Source organism: Engraulis encrasicolus, chromosome 16, assembly GCF_034702125.1.
Source record: "Engraulis encrasicolus isolate BLACKSEA-1 chromosome 16, IST_EnEncr_1.0, whole genome shotgun sequence".
NCBI classification, from domain to species: domain Eukaryota; kingdom Metazoa; phylum Chordata; class Actinopteri; order Clupeiformes; family Engraulidae; genus Engraulis; species Engraulis encrasicolus.
In genome coordinates this window covers 31,445,876-31,465,636 of record NC_085872.1, presented here as the reverse complement: position 1 = coordinate 31,465,636, position 19,761 = coordinate 31,445,876, and the positions used below count along the sequence as shown (strand labels likewise).

Below are 19,761 nucleotides of genomic sequence, written 5' to 3'. Positions count from 1 at the left end.
ATCAGACTTAAAACTACAAAACAAATGGCGTAGTGCCGTAAAGTCGATTGTCACGTGTTATGTCATTGCTATAGTTGAAATAAGGGTCATTTTCACGAATCTAACACTTGACAAGATGCAAACGTGTCGGCAAATGCTTTCACTTACTCATATCTATCGAACGCGACTTCATTGTTTCCAGGGAAAAAATCACACGGGCAGATAGTTCTATGAGAAGCGTACAGCCCCATTGGCACCCATTCATTATTTACTTGGCTGCGATAACATAGCTGCAGTGCCACTCCTGGCCACACCAGCTAGTGGTCGTTCTTGTACAAGATTCCATTTTCTTTGTTTACATCTTAATCTTATACCTCTCAAGCAGTTTTAAGGAACCTCATTAACCACAACATAGTTAATTAAACATACAGTACATAAACATATGAGTCATCAAATGTCATAAAAAATGATTAGGCCTAATACATTTCTTACTTGAAATAAATGTTCATGTGGGCTATAAAACAGCTATTTTAACCTCCTGATACCTCTTACCTCCTCTTAACATTATTTGAACATAAAGCTACAGTAGCTACAGTATGAGCACACAGACTTTGGTGCAAATTTGTCCATCCTGATAGGCCAACGTAAAGCTTTGAGGGAACTTTTCTTCTTTCTCAGGTCTTGTTCCTTTTCCTTCCTCTTCCATGTGTTGTTATTACTCACAGCCGGAAATGGGATGGGGTTTGCTCTACAACATACTGTTTTATAGCCAACTGTTTGATAGAAAAGTGTGCAATGAGTCTTTAAACTCTCCTCCTGAGACTTTCATTGGTGTGTACTCATTCACAACACTTCAACACAACTAACTTCAACAGATATTGTATTAAACTTAATATGTACTCATTATTGCTGTGCTTGTTCAATTACTAAAATATAGCTTTTCTCTGAGACTTTCCGTGGGGGTGCACTTATTCACAACACTTAGTTACACAGATATTGTATTAATATATTCAGGAGGTTTTGTGTTGACATATTGTTAAAAACATGTTTCCAAAGGGGTGTACTCATTATTGCTGTGCACTGTATGCAATATTAAATACAGTATGTACTGTGTTTAAAATATTAAATACCAACTATATTTAAATTAAGTGAAAGGCTGACACAAACAATATGGATGTTAATAGAAACTTTATGTTTTTTTGTTCTCAAATACAAAACATTATAAACATCCAAAGCCTTGCATTTTCATATTGCGATTTTCACTTACTGTATCTAAAGACAAAACTGAGAAGAAAAATGACATCATTTTGGGACTAAAAGTATTCTTATTCAGTGTAATAAAACTCAATGAAGTAGCAAACCACAATCAAAATCTCAAAAGTGTCTTGTGATTTTTTTTAACATTTAAAATTACAAATATTTCAGGAATAAAACAATTTCTCAAGTACCATATGACTTCAAAAGGCAGTAAATGTTTGCACAGTACAGAAGCTACCCAACAATTATCTTTGCACCATTAGTATGATAATAAATGATTAAAAAACAATTTAACATAGAAACATACTCTAACATAATGCTGATGTGTACTCCCTGACCTGAGTTTACTAACTAAATGAATGCTGAATGCCTATAAAATCCAAAGCTGTACAGCTACATAATAGGAAAGAATGAGTGTTCCTGTGCACGTGTGTGTGTGTGTGTGTGTGTGTGTGTGTGTGTGTGTGTGTGTGTGTGTGTGTGTGTGTGTGTGTGTGTGTGTGTGTGTGTGTGTGTGTGTGTGTGTGTGTGTGTGTGTGTGTGTGTGTGTCTGCCATGCATAACCACTGCTGCAGTAGATGTCATCTTTATGCCAGGGAGCCAGAGCTGAATGACTTGGAGGTGGACGAGTAGCTACTATAACTGTAGGAGGAGGAGTAGTCGACGCTGCCTCTTCGAGAGCCGGCCCTGGAGCCGGTCCTTGACCCAGCCCTGGAGCCTGAGCGGGAGCTGGGGCCGGAGGACACATTGTAGGGACTGCTGATGCCCTTGGTGGACATGGACGAGGCCTGCAGCATCTTCATCCCCATGTTCTCCTCCACCATGCAGTTGTCCATGGCGTCCTTGTAGGAGATCTTCAACTTGGTCTTTGGACACGTGAGCATTTTGATGTAGCTCTTGCTGTCCTGGAGCTTCTGGGCGCTGCGTCCGTTCAGCCACCCCCTGCGTATGGCCTCCTCGATGGTCACCCGCTGGCCTGTGCCGGGCTCCAGGAGGCCGCCCGTGAGGTACTGGAACTCCATGAATCTCTGTCCGGCCTCGTAGGGAAGCCACTTCTCTTTCACGGCCTCTGCGGCGGACATTTTCCTCTTTGTCTTGACATCCTCGAACCCGAAGTAGGCTTTCTGGGCCGGCTTGAGCTTGGCGGCCATGTCCTCGTCGATGATGCCCTGCTGCACGGCGTCCTGCAGGGGGAGCCTGTGGCCAGTGGCTGGGTTGATGAGCCCTCCGGTGCAGGCCTGTGCCTCCAACAGTCTCTGGGCTGTGATGGAGTCAATGATGCCCCGCCGCAGTGCCTCTGGGATGGTGATCTTCTCCAGGGTCTCAGTGTCAAAGATGGCGGCCACGGGACTCTGGTCGTCCAGCATCTCCGCAGGAGGGGAGAGCGTGATGGAGACGCTGGCGAAGCGCTTTCGGATGGTGGGCGAGGATGGGGTCAGCTGAGTTGGGCTGCCACAGGTGACGACATCCTCTGCACTGGTGGATAGTATTGCGAGATCCGTGCCCTTGATGTCTTTGGTGAGCAGGTCTGCAAACTGGGTGAGAGTCATGGCTCCAGAGCGGTACTTGTCGAGTGTGGCCTGGTCGATGATGCCCTGGTTCACAGACTCCTGGACATCATACTGCGTGCCTGTTTTGCGGTCCACCACAACCAATCGAACGCTGCCATCAGATGCAGTCATGGTGATTTCCTCCCATTCGCATTCTTGTTCGGACAGCTCCAGGAAAGTTTCGTAGTCGATCAGCTCGCGGTGGAAAGCCTCACGCACTGTCATCTCCTTGCCAGTGTCGGGGTCCACGATTACAACTCTTCGTTTGCGCAGGGTGTTTTTCTGTGATGCCTGCTGCTGCTGTTGCTTTTTCTTGTCTCTGAGGGGCAGAAGAATGAGCTTTGTATTGGCATCTGTTATGCACCGATCCTTCAGCTGCAAGTAGGTCAGATTCTCGTGAGTGTTGGGGTCAAAGAAGCCTTTTGTGTCGTCCCCCTCGTAGGTCAGTATTTCATTCATTTCTTTATCAAAGTAGCCTCTCTTGTAGGCCAGGTCCACGTCAATGCGGTGGCTATGTATGGGATCGATGATGCCACCGCTTGCAATTTGAGCTTCCAGCAACCTGATGCCGTGGCCCCTCTCAATGATCTCCTTTTCAATGGCCTGGAAAAGTGAGATGATCTTCCCTGAGTGTGGATCTTTGTATCCAGTGACGGCCCTCTCGGCAGAGAGTAGCTTGTCCTTGTATTCCTTACCAACCAGGCCTCGCTTGTAAGCCTCGTCCACGGTCAGACACACATTGTTGACTGGGTCTATCATGAATCCTGAGGCAGCCTGGGCCTCAAGAAGCTCCAGAGTGGTGCCTCGTCTCAGGAGCCCCTCCTTCATGGCCTGGTAGAAGGACAGCACTCTGTCCTTCGCCTCGTCGTAAATGCCAGCGATACAGTCGGAGCCATGCAAGTAAGACTTCAGCTTGCTCTCTATTTCTGCCGCAGACAGTTTGTCCACCTCACTTTTATCCAACAGATTGGCATCCACTAGTGTACTTATGGAGACCTCACCACGAATTCCTTTTACTGTCTGCGATTTTTCCTGGGCTTGGAGCAGAAGCAAGCCTGTGGCAGGTTCCATTCTGCATTTTTTCTTGAGATCGGTGTAGGTGATCTTCTGCTCAGTGTCTGGATCCAGGTAGCAGGCAGGCTTTTTGTTCAGGGCCCTGTAGATCTCATCGTCAATGAGGTTGCGATCGAGCGCCGCGTCCTTAGGCAGGTACACGCTCAGGACCGGATCCAAGATGCCGCCAACTGACTCCTGGGCTTGGAGAAGGCGCAAGGTCGTGTCTTTGTCTACATGTCCTTTTTTGTATGCCTGGCCAATGGAGAGCAGTTTTCCAGTGTAGGGGTCTTTGAAGCCTGTGCTGGCCGCCTCTGCAATGATCAACACGTCTCTGTCCTCGGTCTCCACCACGCCTCTGGAACACGCCGCATCCACAGACATCTTCTCATTGAACTTGGGATCCAAGATGTGGCCGGTGGCAGCCTGGGCTTCCAGCAGCATCATGGCACTCTCTGGACTCAGCAGGCTTTTGGACTTGGCCTCAGCGAAAGGCATTCTGCCCTGAGACCCTTGCACCACACCGGCAATGACCCCAGTGCCCTTGAGGCTGAGCTGAATGTCAATGGCGATTTCGGACACGGTCTTCTGACCCTTCATCAGCTTGTCCAGGGTGGCCTTATCGATGACGCCACAGTCGCACAGCTGGTGAGCACTCACTTTCCGCCGTACGCCATCAAACAGCAGCTTGGATGGGTCCACGGTCATGACTTTCTCGTCCGTCTGCGTTTGCTTGCAGAAGGCATCGGGGCGCTGCTGGAGTTTCCTGATCTCTCTCTCCAGGGTCTCCCTCAGCTTGGTGAGCTCGGTGATCTCCATCTCTGAGCCCTGCAGCTTGTTCAAGTAGCGCTCCTCCACGCTCCTCAGCTCCAGCTTCAGCCTCTCGACCTCGCTCAGCAGGGAGCTGCGGTCCCTTTCCACCTTGTCCTTCTCGGTGGTACATGTCGACACCTGTCTCTCCTTGACCTCGTACTGACTCTTCCAGTAGTTGAAGTCCTTGGTCATCTTGTCCAGCTCATCCTGCAGCCGCTGCTTGACACGTAGTTCAGACTCGAGGGACACCTTGATGCGGCTCAGCTCATTGTCGAGCATTTGCAGCTTCCCCTTGTCTTGCTCCAGCAGCTTCAGCTTAGCCAGCAGGCTGTCTCTCTCCTGGCGAATTTCGTTGTAGTGCGTCTGGGACTCGTGGATCATCATGGATGTCTGTAACACAAAACAGTGACACAGAAAAGAACAACATGAGAACATGTCCACCATACTATAGACAAATGTATGATGAATAACAGCTGTTAGGTGCAAACCAACAACATCAAAAACATAACAAAAAGGAAATGAGCAGTTTACATCTGATTTTATTCTATATCTATAGTAGATATAGAATTAAACAGATGTGCTTCTACACCTCTGGAGTGTAAAGAGTCATGCATAGAAAACAACTACAAGCAAGCAGCAGGAGCATGCAATTAAGCATTTGGAAACAAAGTAAAAAGCCCAGTTGAGGAGGTTTGTTATTTTACGTGGACATTTTGCAATTTCATGTGGAGAGTTTTGAAGTGATCCTTAAAATAATACCTCCATGGCCTGCTTTTGGATATTGGTAATTTCCAGCTTTAATGCCTCTCTTTCTTTTGTCAGTTCATTGATGAGGGCCTGGTGTTCCAGAGACATCTTGTTGCTGTTCTGCAGCTGCAGCTGGAGGGCGGATATCTGAGAGGTCCTCTCACTATCACTGACGTTCTTGCTCTGCTTCAAGTCATCTCTCTCCTGGCGGGCCGAGCGGAGCTCTTCCTCCAGTCGCAGGCGTTCCTTGGTCAGGTTCTGAGTGAGGGTCTGGAGCTTCTCGATCTCTGTGACCTTGTCGTTGAGGGCGCGGCTCTTCTCCTCGATGGTCTTGTAGAGGGTCTCGTTGCGCTGGTTGGCCTCTCGGAGCCGTGCCTGCTCCTGCAGCAGCTGACTCTGCAAGGCCTTGAACGAGGCGTTCAATGTGTCTAGTTTCTCGCTGGTGAGCTTGTGGTCCCGTAGGCTCTTGTCCAGAGCCTCCTGCAAGGCCCGGAGGTCTTTCTCAGCCTTTCTCTCATGGGCGGAGTCCTCCTCCAGCTGCACCTTGAGCGTGTTGATGGTGGTGGTGTATTCCTTGCAGGACAGATTCACCCGGTTGAGCTCGGTCTCCACACGCTTCCTGCGAGTCAGCTCGTCCTGGGTGTGCTTCTTCTCCCTCTCCACATCTTCCTCCAGGCGGTCCACGGACGCCTGCAGGTCGGTGATGCGGGCCTGCATCTGGGTGATGTACTTGCCCATCTGCTCCTTCTCGCCCTTCTCCTTCTCCAGCTCCACTCGGATCAGGACCAGCTCCTGGTCGGAGATCTTCAGCTTGTTGATGGTCTCCTGCGACGAGACGTTCTTGCTGCGCAGCTCCACGTGCGTTTGCTTCAGGGCGTTGCCCTCAGCCTCCAGGGCCTTGCGGCGCCTGGTCTCCTCCTCTAGGTTCTGCGTGAGCAGAGTGATCTGGCGATTCTTCTCCTGAACGTCCTTGAGGGCCTCCTTCAGGGCATCCTTGTGCCTCTGATCGTCTGACGTCCTCTGAGTCACCAGAGTCTGGATTTGGATCTCCAGCTCCCTGCGCCTCCTGCCCTCCTCGGTGCCTGTGCTGCGCTGCTGATGGGCATCGGCCTCTGCCTTGCGTCTGGCCTCCTCCATCTGGCTCAGGGAGAGCTGGAGCCTCCTGATCTCCTCCTCTAAGTCCCTCTTCTCAGCAGAGAGCTTGTCCAGCTTCAGCCTGAGGCCGCTGATGTCATCCTCCTTTTGCTGGGTGGTCTTGAGGACGTTGGTTTTGGTGACATGGATCTCAGTCTCGTACGTTTGCTTAAGGCTACTTATCTCCTTGCTGTACTGGGCTCTTACCTTTGAGGTCTCAGACTCAGCCGCCTTCCGCTGCGCAGCCTCCTCCTCCAGCTGCCTCCTCAGCCGCTCGATCTCGCGCTCCTTGTCCTTGACGGCTTTCTCAAAGTCGATCTTCGCCCAGTTCAGCTCGTCCAGCTCCTTCTGCCGCTTGCGGATGGCGGCCTCGTACTCTTCCTGCTGGCTGGTGTAGCGCTCCTCGGCCAGCCTCCTCTTGCGTTTCTCCTCGTCGATCTGGTAGGTGAGGCGCGTCACCTGCTCGTTCAGCTCCCGCACTTGCAGGGAGGTGTTGTCTAGGTTCTCCTTAGTGGCGTTGCACTGGCGTGAGACGTCACTCTTGATCTGCTCCACAACGATGAGCTGCTCTTTGGACTGATTGAGCTCTAACTGGAAGCGGGACAGTGAGTCTTGCAGAGATTGATTTTTTTGGTCTTTGTCTTGAAGGTTGTCTTTGAGGCGCCTCAGTTCCTCTTCCAAGAAGTCGATTTTAGTGTTCCTCATCTGTTATCGGGAAACAAAAGCAAAACACAAAATAAAAACATGAGATTTTTTGAGGTTTACTCATGTTTTTATCATAAGCATAGGCTTTGGTTAGTTTTTGTTAAAGCATATATTGCTTTGCATTGAGCCATAAAATAACACGCTGTGATTAGTGATCAGCCCTCATTCCATACCTTAAGTTCCTCCATGTTCTTCTGCAGTTCTACCAGGTATTTGTGGTAGTCTGTGGATCGTGTCAGGAGCTCAATGTAGCGAGACTGCAGATCTCCTGCCTGTGAAGATGACGGTGGACAAACAATCATGGTCACATGATGGTCTTAGAGCACACAGAGGCAAGCATGCACAGCGCACACACACACACACACACACACTGTTACAGGCTAGTGTTGCACCGATACCATTTTTTGCTATCATGGCTTTGTCAGGCTGCTGCCTGTGAAACAGGAAAATGACTAATACTATACAAAGTGAATCCAGTAATATTTTTTTTGCTTTTTAGATACCTCTGATATAAAATAATTAAGGATTCAAGTCTGCGTACAAGTATCATACAAGTATCGTTAAATGGTATCGGTGCCTATTTATTGGTACCTGTTGCAACACTAATACAGGCATAAACATAACACATCAGTTTGACTTAATATACTATACAGACTATACAGTAGTACACAAAAGACTTTTCTCTTTTGTGACTATCTACTCGGGCCCTACTCCCAGGCCAGACTCTTTGACATGATGTGTATGTGTATACTCTACTTCACTTAAAAAAACTAACCCTACTTTGCATATGCTCGTTTTGTTCTGTATATTTCCTGTGCACTTCATATCTGCTAGTGATGATGCTATGATTATGTCCTCTGTTGTAAGTCACTTTGGTTAAAAAGCGTCTGCCAAATGCAATGTAATGTAATGTGATGTAATGTGATATGTGTTTCTGATGTGCAGTTGCCCATACCTCCTCTCTGATGTCCCCAGCCGGCGAGTGTAGTAAGGTTCTCTTGATGGGGATGTTGAGAAGTGTCTCCAAACCAGCACTGTAAGAGGCCAGTTCCAGCTCATAATCCTAAAATAAATGAAAATAAAACATAGTAAGATATATTTACATGGGAGTTGCATGAAGTTTCCATGAATTGTAGCTTAGAACAAAACCCAACCCTAACTTTGGCAAAACCCAATGCAGAAAGCTAGCCACTGGCCATACTGTATGCTTCTTCATAGCGGAACACCACCAACACCAACATTAGGATAAGGAGCAGTTTACCTTGATGGAGGATGCACATGTGTCTGCATCTTTCTGGACATTTTCCACCTTCTCCTTCTTTCCTTTGATGTCACCATGCAGCAACTGTGGCAACACAACCAAATGAGTCAGAACATAACTATATTGTACTATTTGCAAAACAACCACAGTTAATTCAGTTAGTAATAGCGGGACTGTAACTATTTTTAAAAAATGTATTCATATCAGCATACAGCATTCAGCTCAATATGAGTGTGTCTAAGTACTTCATTTCATTTCCATTTATTTATCATCAGTTTGAGCACAGGAACTGTAAGCTGGAGGGACAATGGTAACCATAATGTCCCCAACCTACTCTGTCAGTCAGAAAGTAATGGTAGGTACAGAGAGTAGAGTCAGAAGGCAGGGAGGCCAAGGTAGAGGCAGAGGTAAATTTCAGAAGCATTGTGCTGGTTGAACTATACAGAGCTATGCTATTTATATTGAATATATGCTATGCTATTTAATGCTATGCTATGCTATTTATTGAAGTCAATTCAATACTTAACTAATTAAACTAATAATGGCAGTGTAGTAGCTATTTCTGTTTGTGTGCATACAGAAATATTTTCTTCCTTTCATTAATTTCATTTCAATTTATTTATTTAATCATTTTAAATACACAATGCTCAACCAAATGAGTACAGCAACTGTAAGCACAATCTAAAACATAATGTCCACAACCCACAGAGTATGTCAGTCAGAGTCTCAGGAGAGGGTAGAGAGCAGAGCCCGGTAGCCCTGGTAGTGTTCAGAGGCAAAAGGGTAGAGACAAATAGAGAGCTGATGGCAGCGGCCCACCTTGTGCTGGTTGAGGTGGTCGAGGAGGGTCTGCACGTCCCTCAGCTTGGCTGCCTGCAGGCCGTCGAGCCGCTGCTGAGCGTCCTCGATCCAAAGGCTCAGCTGCCCACTCGTCTGCTTGTACTGCTTCAATTGCTTCTCCTGTTTCTCCAGGTCCCACAGACTAGGGTATGAAGGAGGCAGAGGAGGAGGAGAAGAGGAGGAGGAAGAGAGGAGATGGTGGAGAGGAGGAGGAGGAGAGGTTGAGGAGAGGAGGAGGAGAGGTGGAGAAGGAGGAGGAGAGGAAGAGAAGTGGAGGATTAATGAGGACATTAGTGGGTATGGTAGATGGGGCATGTGGGAATAGACTCACTCAATATGTTTTTTTTCTGTCTTGGCTGTCAGTTTGGATGATGAGCTATGGACGGAAAGGGCTTTTAATGGACCTGCCAAGTCCTTTGTTTACTTAAGGATGTGTAGGCAGGAGGATGTCTGTGTGTGTGTGTGTATGAGTGTGAGTGAGAGAGAGTGCGAGAGAGAGACGAATGAGAGAGAGGGAGAGGGCAGAGAGAGAGAGAGAGAGAGAGAGAGAGAGAGAGAGAGAGAGAGAGAGAGAGAGAGAAATTGTGTGTGTGTGTGCGTGCGTGCGTGCGTGCGTGCGTGCGTGCGTGCGTGCGTGCGTGCATGCGTATGCCTGTGTGTGTGCATTAATGCCTGTAGTGAGCAATTACCGGCTGTCAATCTGTGTCTGGATGCGACGCCAGCGGTCTGTCATCTGGCCTACCAGGTCTGCATATTTGGACAGGTCCACATCGCACTGGTGGAAGGAGTGGTCGATCTGCCCGTTCCAGTGGATTGCCTTCCCAAGCTCAGTCTCCATTGCATTCAACACTTCCTTCTTCTTCTCCAATTCCGACTTCATGTCCTGCAGTGTGCAAAAGACAAATGAAATGTTATGGTGCTGCAGCGTAAGATATGTTCATGCTAAGTAGTCTGATATTTTTAATGAAATTATGGAAATGTTGAGTTAACAATTCTGCCAAGTACCAACACAGTTCACTGCCAACAAACATACGGCCAGAGTATTCACACTTTAAAAGTTATTTACAGAACACAGATACTGCTCATTTTTTATGTTTTCCCTTTTGCCTCTAGAGGGGGATCATGACTTTAATTTTTTTTCAAATAGTGCAGCATCAGTTCCAGCCACACTGCACTGTATATAGCCCGTTGGAGGAGTTCACATTGCATGGAAAACCGCTTTTGTGAAGAAGGAGCGAGAATGTTACAGGTCTCTTTTATTACATTGCATTACATTACATTACATTACATTACATTACATTACACTTAGCTGATGCTATTTAAATCCAAAACGACTCGCAGTAATTTACAGGGTATTGGTTACAGACCCTGGAGCAGTGTGGGGGTTAGGTGCCCTGCTCAAGGGCACTTCAACCTTGGATGAAGGTGTAGAGAGGGTAGGATTTGAACCAGCAACCCTCTGATCTTAACACCGTCTCCCTAACCACTAGGCCACGAGAACTAGCACCTTACCTTCAGGGTGACACAGTAGTCTTCGATTTCATTCAGGTCCTGGGAGGATGTGTCTTTCTCAGTCAGACGGGCTTCATGCACCTTAACGATGTCCTCAGCCTGGACCAGGCTCTGGAGCAAGGCCCTGAGCGCACTCAGTCTGCAGATCAAACATGCACCATAATGACTGATGGGAACTAGGAGCTACCAGTAATAACAATGCAATGGCAATGGCAGCTGTGTATGACTATGGCCAGGCATAGTGGTTTACTTTTCCACATACCATCTAGTCACACACATTATGTGAAATCGAGTACACGCTGATCTCAAATCTAATGCTTTTACCTGGAACAATATTCAATGGCACTGAGTTTTACAGGAATTGGCGATACTTTACACTACAGTCATCATTAATCTAAATAAATGATGATGTCCCAACACCGTAATACATTATAGTCCCACATTTCACAAATATTCACAGCCGTCATATTTATGCACAGATATGCAACAGCATGATATAGATCAGGGGTTCTTAACCTTTTTCTCTCAGCGCACCCCCTTACCTGTTCACAAGACTAGCCGCGCACCCCCACACAAACTTCTATGTGTGTACGTACTAAAATTGATTTTAAGTGATGTATTACAATGATTTTTGCTTGGGACATTAATCAATACCTTAATTACTTTACATGGGGACCAAACACGTTTTAATTTTGTCGTAAATTGGCCTAAATATAATGTTCCCAGGCAGAATTTTGGTCACAACCTCAAAACAATAAAAATCCCGTGCACCCCCTGAAATCTCTGTCGCACCCCAAGGGGGTGCCCGCACCCCAGGTTAAGAACCACTGATATAGATACAACAAAAAACCCTACTCTATCATGATCAATACAATAGATCATCAAACACACAGGAGTTCAATGGATGTACAGTAGGCCTAGCGGTGGTAGTACACACACCTCTGCAGGTAGGCGGTGGAGAAGCTCTGCAGGCCGCCCAGCTTGAGGTTGATGATGTCCAGCTCGCTGCGCAGGTACTTGGCCTGCTCGGGGTCGGCCCCCTGCAGCTGCAGCAAGATCTTCTCCCGCAGCCGCAGGTAGTCGTCACGGATGCCGTCCAGGTCATGGTGGACTCCCTGCCGACGGGGCAAAATGGAGGCTTGGCTTAATATTCTTGTGATTTTAAAACGGGGCTCAAATCATAACAGGTGGCATGAGTTTCAATAAAACAATGACTTTAAAGCAGGGGTGTCAAACATACGGCCCGTGGGCTCGATTCGGCCTGCCAGAGGGTTTCATCCAGCCCGGACGTAAAGAGAATAAAAAATTGAGCGTGTAGGAAAAAAACAAACAAATCTCTAACCCATTCCTGTGCATTCCCATTCCACAGCAATTACCAAAATGCCCCTATCTAAAAGAAGAAACGTTGATGTAGAGCAAGGGTGCCCAACCAGTCGATCGCGGGTCCAGTATATTTCGAGTGGAGTGCCAGTCGATCGTGATGCATGTTGTTTAATATGACGGGGATATGCTGTGTTTCAGAAGTATGTAGCGAGAGGCTGGTGCTGTCTGTAGCCCATGTGTAAGATAATAAGTCCCAGGGGGACACAGAATGAGGGGGAAACGTGACCGTGAGGGTAGTGAAGTTATAAATGCATGCAAACATGAAACACTGGCTGTGTGAATGAATTAAGTGCATCTGCTCTATTCTACACGCGACATCTTAGATAATTTTTGCTGAATTAAGTACATCTACTGTACTTTCTCTTTGTACAGTGTCCTTGAGTGTTTTGAAAGCCGCTTTTAAATAAAATGTATTATTATTATTATTATTATTATCATTATTACTGTACTGTGGCCTACTGAACGTTACTCTACTGTACTGCCCTACACATGGAGTAGGACTAAAGGGCCACTACTCTACCCCTACTTCATGTCCTTCCTCTGTGAGTCACTGAGTGCGTTACAATATGCGACCTTGCCTCCTCCACTTGCCTCCTCCACTTGCTTCTCGTCATGATGACATCACTGACAACAGCATTATATTTCAATATCTTGCAAAAGCTCAATTGTAGAGTCTTTTTTTCATTTGCAATTGGGATGGTGAATGAAAAACAGTCCCTCAAAAGTTGTTGTGGCTAGGCTGACAGCTGGGAAACTTTATCGTTTTCTCCACGGATGAGGGGCCAGGAGGCGGGACGAGGAGACAAGCGCAAGTGGAGGAGGCAAGGTCGCATATTGCAACGCACTCCCTCTGCCCTGCTGTACTGTACCTGGAGTAGGAGGAGCCGCTGGGAGCACTCCTGCACGCTGTTCTCCTTGAGGGGCACGTGCAGCTGGCGGGTCAGGCCCAGCTCGGCCTCCTCCATGCGGCGACGCAGCACGTTCAGCTCCGACAGCAGGCTCACGCTCAGCACAGAGGCCGGCTCTGGAGGCTTCTCCACCACAGGAGGGGCACCTGCAGGAGACAAACAACCAACAACTTAATACAAATATATCTACTTAAAAAAAGAAAACACTGAAGTTATCAATCACATTTTTGTTTTTCTGTCATATAGCCCACAAGGTAAATCCTGATTGACACTAAAAACTTGGTATAACACCAGAGACAATCCATTAGAATAAAATAATCTTTGATAACACTATCCTAGCGCCTTTTTTCATTTTAAATTTTTAGGGGGGCGTTTTGGCCTTTATTATTATAGGACAGAGTGAGAGTAGACAGGTAATGACAGGAGAGAGAGATGGGGCAGGGGCGGGAAATGACCCCGGCCGGACTCGAACCAGGGTCCCCGAGGGCAATGTAAGCCCAAATGTGGGGGGCTTAGTGCGCTGCGCCACAGCACCCCCATCCTAGCGCCTTTTTAAAGCACTTTTTAAAGCACATGAGCAACACTTGTAATGACAGTGGACATGCTGTGCAGCATTGATAGAGGGGGGGAGGGTAATGTGATGAAATGGTCTGCTTACTGAGTCCTGGGATCTGCAGCACCAGCGCGTCATAGTGGCCGGTGGCCTGATTGTACTGGGCCTCGATGTCGCACTTCTCCTTGTCGCCGAACAGCTCCGAGCCCTGGCTGTTACGCAGGAACTCCTGGTAGTGGGTCTCCAGGCGCTTCATGATGCTACGGTACTCCTCAGGTTTCATTTTAGCCAACTAGTAAGAGAGAGAGAGAGAGACAGAGAGAGAGACAGAGACAGAGAGCCATAGAGACAGAAACAGTCAGGTGATTGATTCTTGGGAAGGCAGTACACAGTAACCTATGTCGTGTGTGCGTGTGTGTGTGAATGCAGCGTCATCATGATAAACAGGTAAATGATATGTAAATAAATACAGCAGGTGACCAAGGGGTCTGCAGTTCCCTTAACTAGGGCAGTTGCCACTACTCTCTTTCGGCCTCCAGGGGGAGCTCAACTATTCCCAAAGTTCCTTCCTGGGTTGAATTTTTGAAGTCTTCCAAAATTCCCCTGGCAAGCACATGCGATGAGGTATCATGTAACAATTTCGATACAAAAGGTTAAACAAGGTTCCAGTGTGGGGTAGGAGGCAGGCAGGGGTACGGCCCTTTTGTGGTTAGAATAGATAGATGCTGATGCGCTCATGTCATGTGATGCAAGTCGACCGCTTATTATAGTTGCCTGAAAAAGCACTTACCACACTGAGGGTGAGGGAGTTGATGTAGTTGATGTCTTTGACGCAGTACTGCCAAGAGATGAGGCTCTTGATGTTGATGTACAGCTGGCTCCAGATGTTCATGATGGCCTCGTAGTACTGCTCATTTCTATTAGTGCATAAGGGGGAAAAGGAATTATTTTATATATTTTATATATTTGTGTATATATTTTATATATATGCATATTATATATTTAGATTATATATATATATATATACATATATATAAAAATATATAAATATATTTTATTTTATTTCTGGTGTCATTTTGTGAACGGAAATGATAATTAATCTTCGTTACAAACAGGCTTCAAGCTATTAGTCATAATAAATGGAGTGGAGATTAATTATGCCTTGTTGTGCCTGTGTGTGCCTGTGTGTGTGTGCCTGTGTGTGTGTGTGTGTGTGTGTGTGTGTGTGTGTGTGTGTGTGTGTGTGTGTGTGTGTGTGTGTGTGTGTGTGTGTGTGTGTGTGTGTGTGTGTGTGTGTGAATATGTGAGTGTGTATGAGTGTGTGTTTGTGAACAAGCGCATGTGTGTACGCATGTAGGCTACAGTATGTGTATCGTGTGTGTGTGTGTGTGTGTGTGTGTGTGTGTGTGTGTGTGTGTGTGTGTGTGTGTGTGTGTGTGTGTGTGTGTGTGTGTGCGTGTGTGTGTTAATCCATATCTATCATAATAACATGAAGATATATCTCACTTGCTGGCTAGATCAATGCTGAGTGGGTTAGGGGGTGGGACGAGCAGGCACACAGAGGGGATCATCATGTCCAGGCCGCCCGGCCCCGTCACAAGCCACTTGCTGCGCTGCGAGTTATCCTTCAGGATGGCATCGTTACCCTTCATGATGCCCTTCTGTTGGGGACACAAGATTCAGGATTCATGAAGTTTATTGCCATGTCAACACAGTTGATAGGAATTTTGTTGTGGCACATCCCTAACATCACATACAAATGTAATGGACAAAGACACACAACAGCATAACATAAATATGGGCAGACAGCCATGGACACGGAGACATAAACAGTAAACAGTAAATCAAGGGAGACTGATGTAAGGACATGGACATTTTTGTAACAACAATTGATGTTAACATTACATTAAACAGTGTATGTACCGAAGGTGCACAGGCATGAACCTATGAAAATTATGCTTCATAGAGTAATTTTGTAATTTTCATATATACAGTGGTGCTCATATGTTTACATACCCCAGCAGAATATACGCTTTCTCTGCGATTTCTCACAAAATATGACGGATTACACAAAACCTTTTTTTTCACTCATTGCTAGTGACTGGCTTAAGATATTTATTAGCAATATTCTGTGTTTACTCTTTCAAAAGCATGATCACAACCCAAACTACCCAAATGACCCTGTTCAAAAGTATACATACCCTAATTTCTGAAGCAGAATATGGCCCTGTTTAACATCAAGGACCGCTCTAAATTGTTTGTGGTAGTTGTGGATAAGGCTCTTAATGTTCTCAGATGACAAAACAGCACATTCTTCCTGGCAGAATGGTTGTTTCCTATAATATCTTTGGGTGTCTTGCTGGAACCTCACATTTGAGGTTTCCCCTGAGTGGCTCAATGATATTGAGATAAGGAGAGTGAGATGGTCGCTCAAAAACCTTCATTTTATTCTTTCTGAAGCTAATAACGGGGTGATTTGGCTTTCTGTGTTGAAATATTGTCATGTTGGCACTGTTGGAATTTCAATTCAGAAATGCAATATGAGGGGTTTGGTTGGAATCAAGCCAATGGACAAGGGAATCATTGCATTGCAATGATCATTGCAAGGGAAATTGTTCAGGAGGCATAGGACAACCAAAAAATAACTTCAGGTGAAATATAGGACAACATGAAAAAATGTTTTAAACTGTACAGCAAAGAGGCACTTGAGGAAAGATGGGCTGTTGGGGGTTGCCAGGAGAAAGCCATTACTACAAAAATGCAAACATGTTATTTTGCATATGATACACCAAATAGCATAGTGAGAAGCATCAGAATGCATGTGACAAAGTCATTTGGAAAAATGAGATCAATATGGAACTTTTTTCAGCCACTATTAACAGTACCATTTGGAGAACAGTCATCTGAGCCTATGATGACAGTTACACCATCCCTTCTGTGAAACATGGTTATGGACCACTGATGTCATGGGGACATTTGAGTTACAAATGCACTACACTTTTGGTCCATACTCACAGCATGATGAATACATTGCCCTGTGAAAAATACTGGAGAAAACTTGACACTCATCAGCCTTGAATCTGCACATGGTCCATTGTTTGGACATGCCAACATGACAATATTTCAACACAGAAAGCCAAATCAACCTGTCATTAGCTTCAGAAAGAATGAAATGAAGTTTTTGTGCGACCTTCTCACTCTTCTGTTCTCAACATCATTGAGCCACTCAGGGGAAACCTCAAATGTGAGGTTCCAGCAAGACACCCAAATGTTTTATAGGAAACAACCACTCTGCCAGGAAGAATGTGCTGTTTTGTCATCTGAGAACATTAAGAGCCTTATCCACAACTACCACAAACAATTTAGAGCGGTCCTTGATGTTAAACAGGGCCATATTCAGCATCAGAAACTAGGGTATGTAAACTTTTGAACAGGGTCATTTGGGTAGTTTGGGTTGTGATCATGCTTTTGAGGTTTTGTGTAATCCTTCATATTTTGAGAGAAATCGCCAAGAGAGCGTATATTCTGCTGGGGTATGTAAACATATGAGCACCACTGTATATACTGTATACATATATATCTCTGTTTGGCACCTGGGACAAAGAGTGTATGTGTGTATGTGTGTGTGTGTTTGGGGGTGGGGGGCATATTAGTGTGAAGTGGTATAGGTTTGTACTGTATAGACTTGTCAGCCTGACCTGATCCTGTTTGAAGTCACACAGGGCCTCCACTATGACCGGGCTGGTGCTCTTCTCCTCCGGGTTGCGAGGCTTCAGCCGCACGATGCTCTTGGACTTGTTGACCAGGGTCTGGACCTGCCTCTTGTGCTCCATCAGCCTCTCTTTCTCTCTCTGTGGATAAAACATGTTTTTGTTATTATTAGTGTGCAGTACATCCTGTACACATATGCATATACTAATGCAGGGATGTCAAACTCAGGCCCGGGGGCCAAATTTGGCCCGCGGAGCCATTTTATTCGGCCCGCGAGATCATTTCATAAGTGCATTACAGTTGGCCCTAATACACCATTCATGTATAGCGTAACAAGACTTGAACATGAAATTTGCTCTGTCACAGGATGTGCAGACACATTCTAAATAACAAATATGATGGGAAAGAGTGTATGTGAAATTTAACTGTATGAAGTGCATGCTCAATTTCAGTTTTTAAAATAATTGTTGAGTTCGGTCCGCGACTTTGTTACAGATTTTTATTTTGGCCCTCAGTCAATTTGAGTTTGACACCCCTGTACTAATGTATACACACGAAAACGCACGCACGCACGCAAGCACGCACGCACGCACGCACGCACGCACGCACGCACGCACGCACGCACGCAGGCAGGCAGGCAGGCAGGCAGGCGCGCGCGCACGCACGCACATACACACACACACACGCACACACACACACACACACACACACACACACACACACACAACCACAAAGGGACACTCTACACCCAATGGAACGGGATATACAGTACAGTAAGCATTAATGAGAAGCACAGATGGCAAGTCTGCTACTCATAGAGGTCATCTTTTTAATATATATACACTATATATTTTGGGGGGCTTTTTGTGCCTTTATTATGATAGAGACAGTGAAGAGCGACAGGAAATGAGCGGGTAGACAGAGAAGGGGAGGGCTTGCAAATGACCTCAGGCCGGAATTGGACGAGTGCTGAATGAGCCACGATTGGGCCATACAGGTCATTTTACAGGCAATGCATTTGTGAGGCAATATCTAATTTGTGTGAGTAAAATGTGTGCTAATCTGTGACTAAATCATGAATCCTCTTCATTTCTTTCGTTGCCGATACATGTTTGAGTGTTTTGAGCGTTATTGTCTGTTCCAAGCCTATAGCAATAACATAAGAATGTAAGCCGTTAAAGTACCTCCAGGTTGCGAAGGAGTTCACCCAGATTCTCGAGGGGCGTGTTTTTGTCACAAGTAAACTTCTTGCGGATGTTGTCATGCTCCTTCTGCAGTTTGGTGTAGGTCTCGCTTGCCTCCTTGAAGAACTGGACGGGAGAGAAATGTCATCGGTTGTTTACGGCTGAGCTGGTTTACATGCATACTCCACATACTGGGGCATGTCAGACAGCAGAGACACAGGTAGCAGTAGCAAGAGCAAACATCCTCAATGAGGAAAACAAATGATTTCAATGTATAATTTGAAATCAATAACTCAATAATAGCTCAATAACCAATGACTTAAAATTAAAAACGTTAAAAACAGGCTGATTACAATGTAGGCCTATTATATATGAAATGCATCATGAAGAGTTTCGTTGCAAAACGATATATTTATTACATGTGTAATAAAGAAACCTATGCATGGTGCGACCTTTTTTCATTTTTCAGTTTTACAATTTTTTGGTCAGCACCCTTAAAAGGAAGAAAAAAACTGTTGGGTCACGCCTGCTCCAACCCTTATGAGCTATGCAATTCAATGCAATTGCCAATACAAAAAAATACCAAAATGCACCAAAATGGATATACACCATTTTCCAACGAAACTCTCCATTCCCTTTTGTGTGATGGGATGGGAGGATGCGCAAGGACAGGGACAAGACTAACAGCGTTTTCACACCTGGCCCCTTTCAGCCGCCAAAGCGAACTCAGAGTAGTGACTCAGCATTTTTGCCGTATATGTGAATACTCCAAAGCGTACCCAGACCCCTCGGAAGCGAAACGTACTGACACCTTGGTTGACATGGTCTCAGTTCGGTTCGCTTATGAGTTCTGACAAGTTACACTTGTGACTAGATGTAATCACTTATGGAGGGCTCGGACCGGGTGTGATAAAAAAGAAGAGTAATACACCATAAAAGCCTATCAGGCCAGTTCTTTATTTAATACACTCACAATATGAACAAAAACAGACTCCTTTTGCTGTCGGTTCGCTTTTTGGTCCACTTAAAGAGGACTGGGCTTGGTTCACTTAAAGGGGACCAGGTATGAAAACCCTATAATAGCTAATCTGAATGATACACTTTGATCCCTCTCCAGCCAGGAGGAAGGAGGCCCACACTGCCCACACTAGGCTGAGCTGAGACGGTCCGC

At 46.0% G+C, this 19,761-nt stretch overlaps 1 protein-coding gene across 2 annotated transcripts in view; it reads right to left on the bottom strand.

Annotated features, from left to right (window-relative positions):
- Positions 1-1,158: 1,158 nt before the first annotated feature.
- The window catches only part of dspa (desmoplakin a), a 29,302-nt gene continuing 10,699 nt past the window's right edge, over positions 1,159-19,761 (bottom strand). The window contains exons 10-24 of one of the 2 annotated variants that reach the window (XM_063219383.1): positions 18,591-18,716; positions 17,394-17,546; positions 15,202-15,356; positions 14,486-14,612; positions 13,801-13,987; positions 13,104-13,288; positions 11,791-11,966; positions 10,852-10,990; positions 10,029-10,222; positions 9,319-9,481; positions 8,500-8,583; positions 8,194-8,301; positions 7,412-7,510; positions 5,412-7,238; positions 1,159-5,042 (exon numbers count right to left, since the gene is read on the bottom strand). In XM_063219383.1, the coding sequence (XP_063075453.1) occupies positions 1,824-5,042; positions 5,412-7,238; positions 7,412-7,510; positions 8,194-8,301; positions 8,500-8,583; positions 9,319-9,481; positions 10,029-10,222; positions 10,852-10,990; positions 11,791-11,966; positions 13,104-13,288; positions 13,801-13,987; positions 14,486-14,612; positions 15,202-15,356; positions 17,394-17,546; positions 18,591-18,716 (6,942 nt within the window). In that variant the 3' untranslated portion in view covers positions 1,159-1,823. The remainder of the gene's footprint in view (positions 5,043-5,411; positions 7,239-7,411; positions 7,511-8,193; positions 8,302-8,499; positions 8,584-9,318; positions 9,482-10,028; positions 10,223-10,851; positions 10,991-11,790; positions 11,967-13,103; positions 13,289-13,800; positions 13,988-14,485; positions 14,613-15,201; positions 15,357-17,393; positions 17,547-18,590; positions 18,717-19,761) is intronic. The other variant, XM_063219385.1, reaches the window with a different exon arrangement.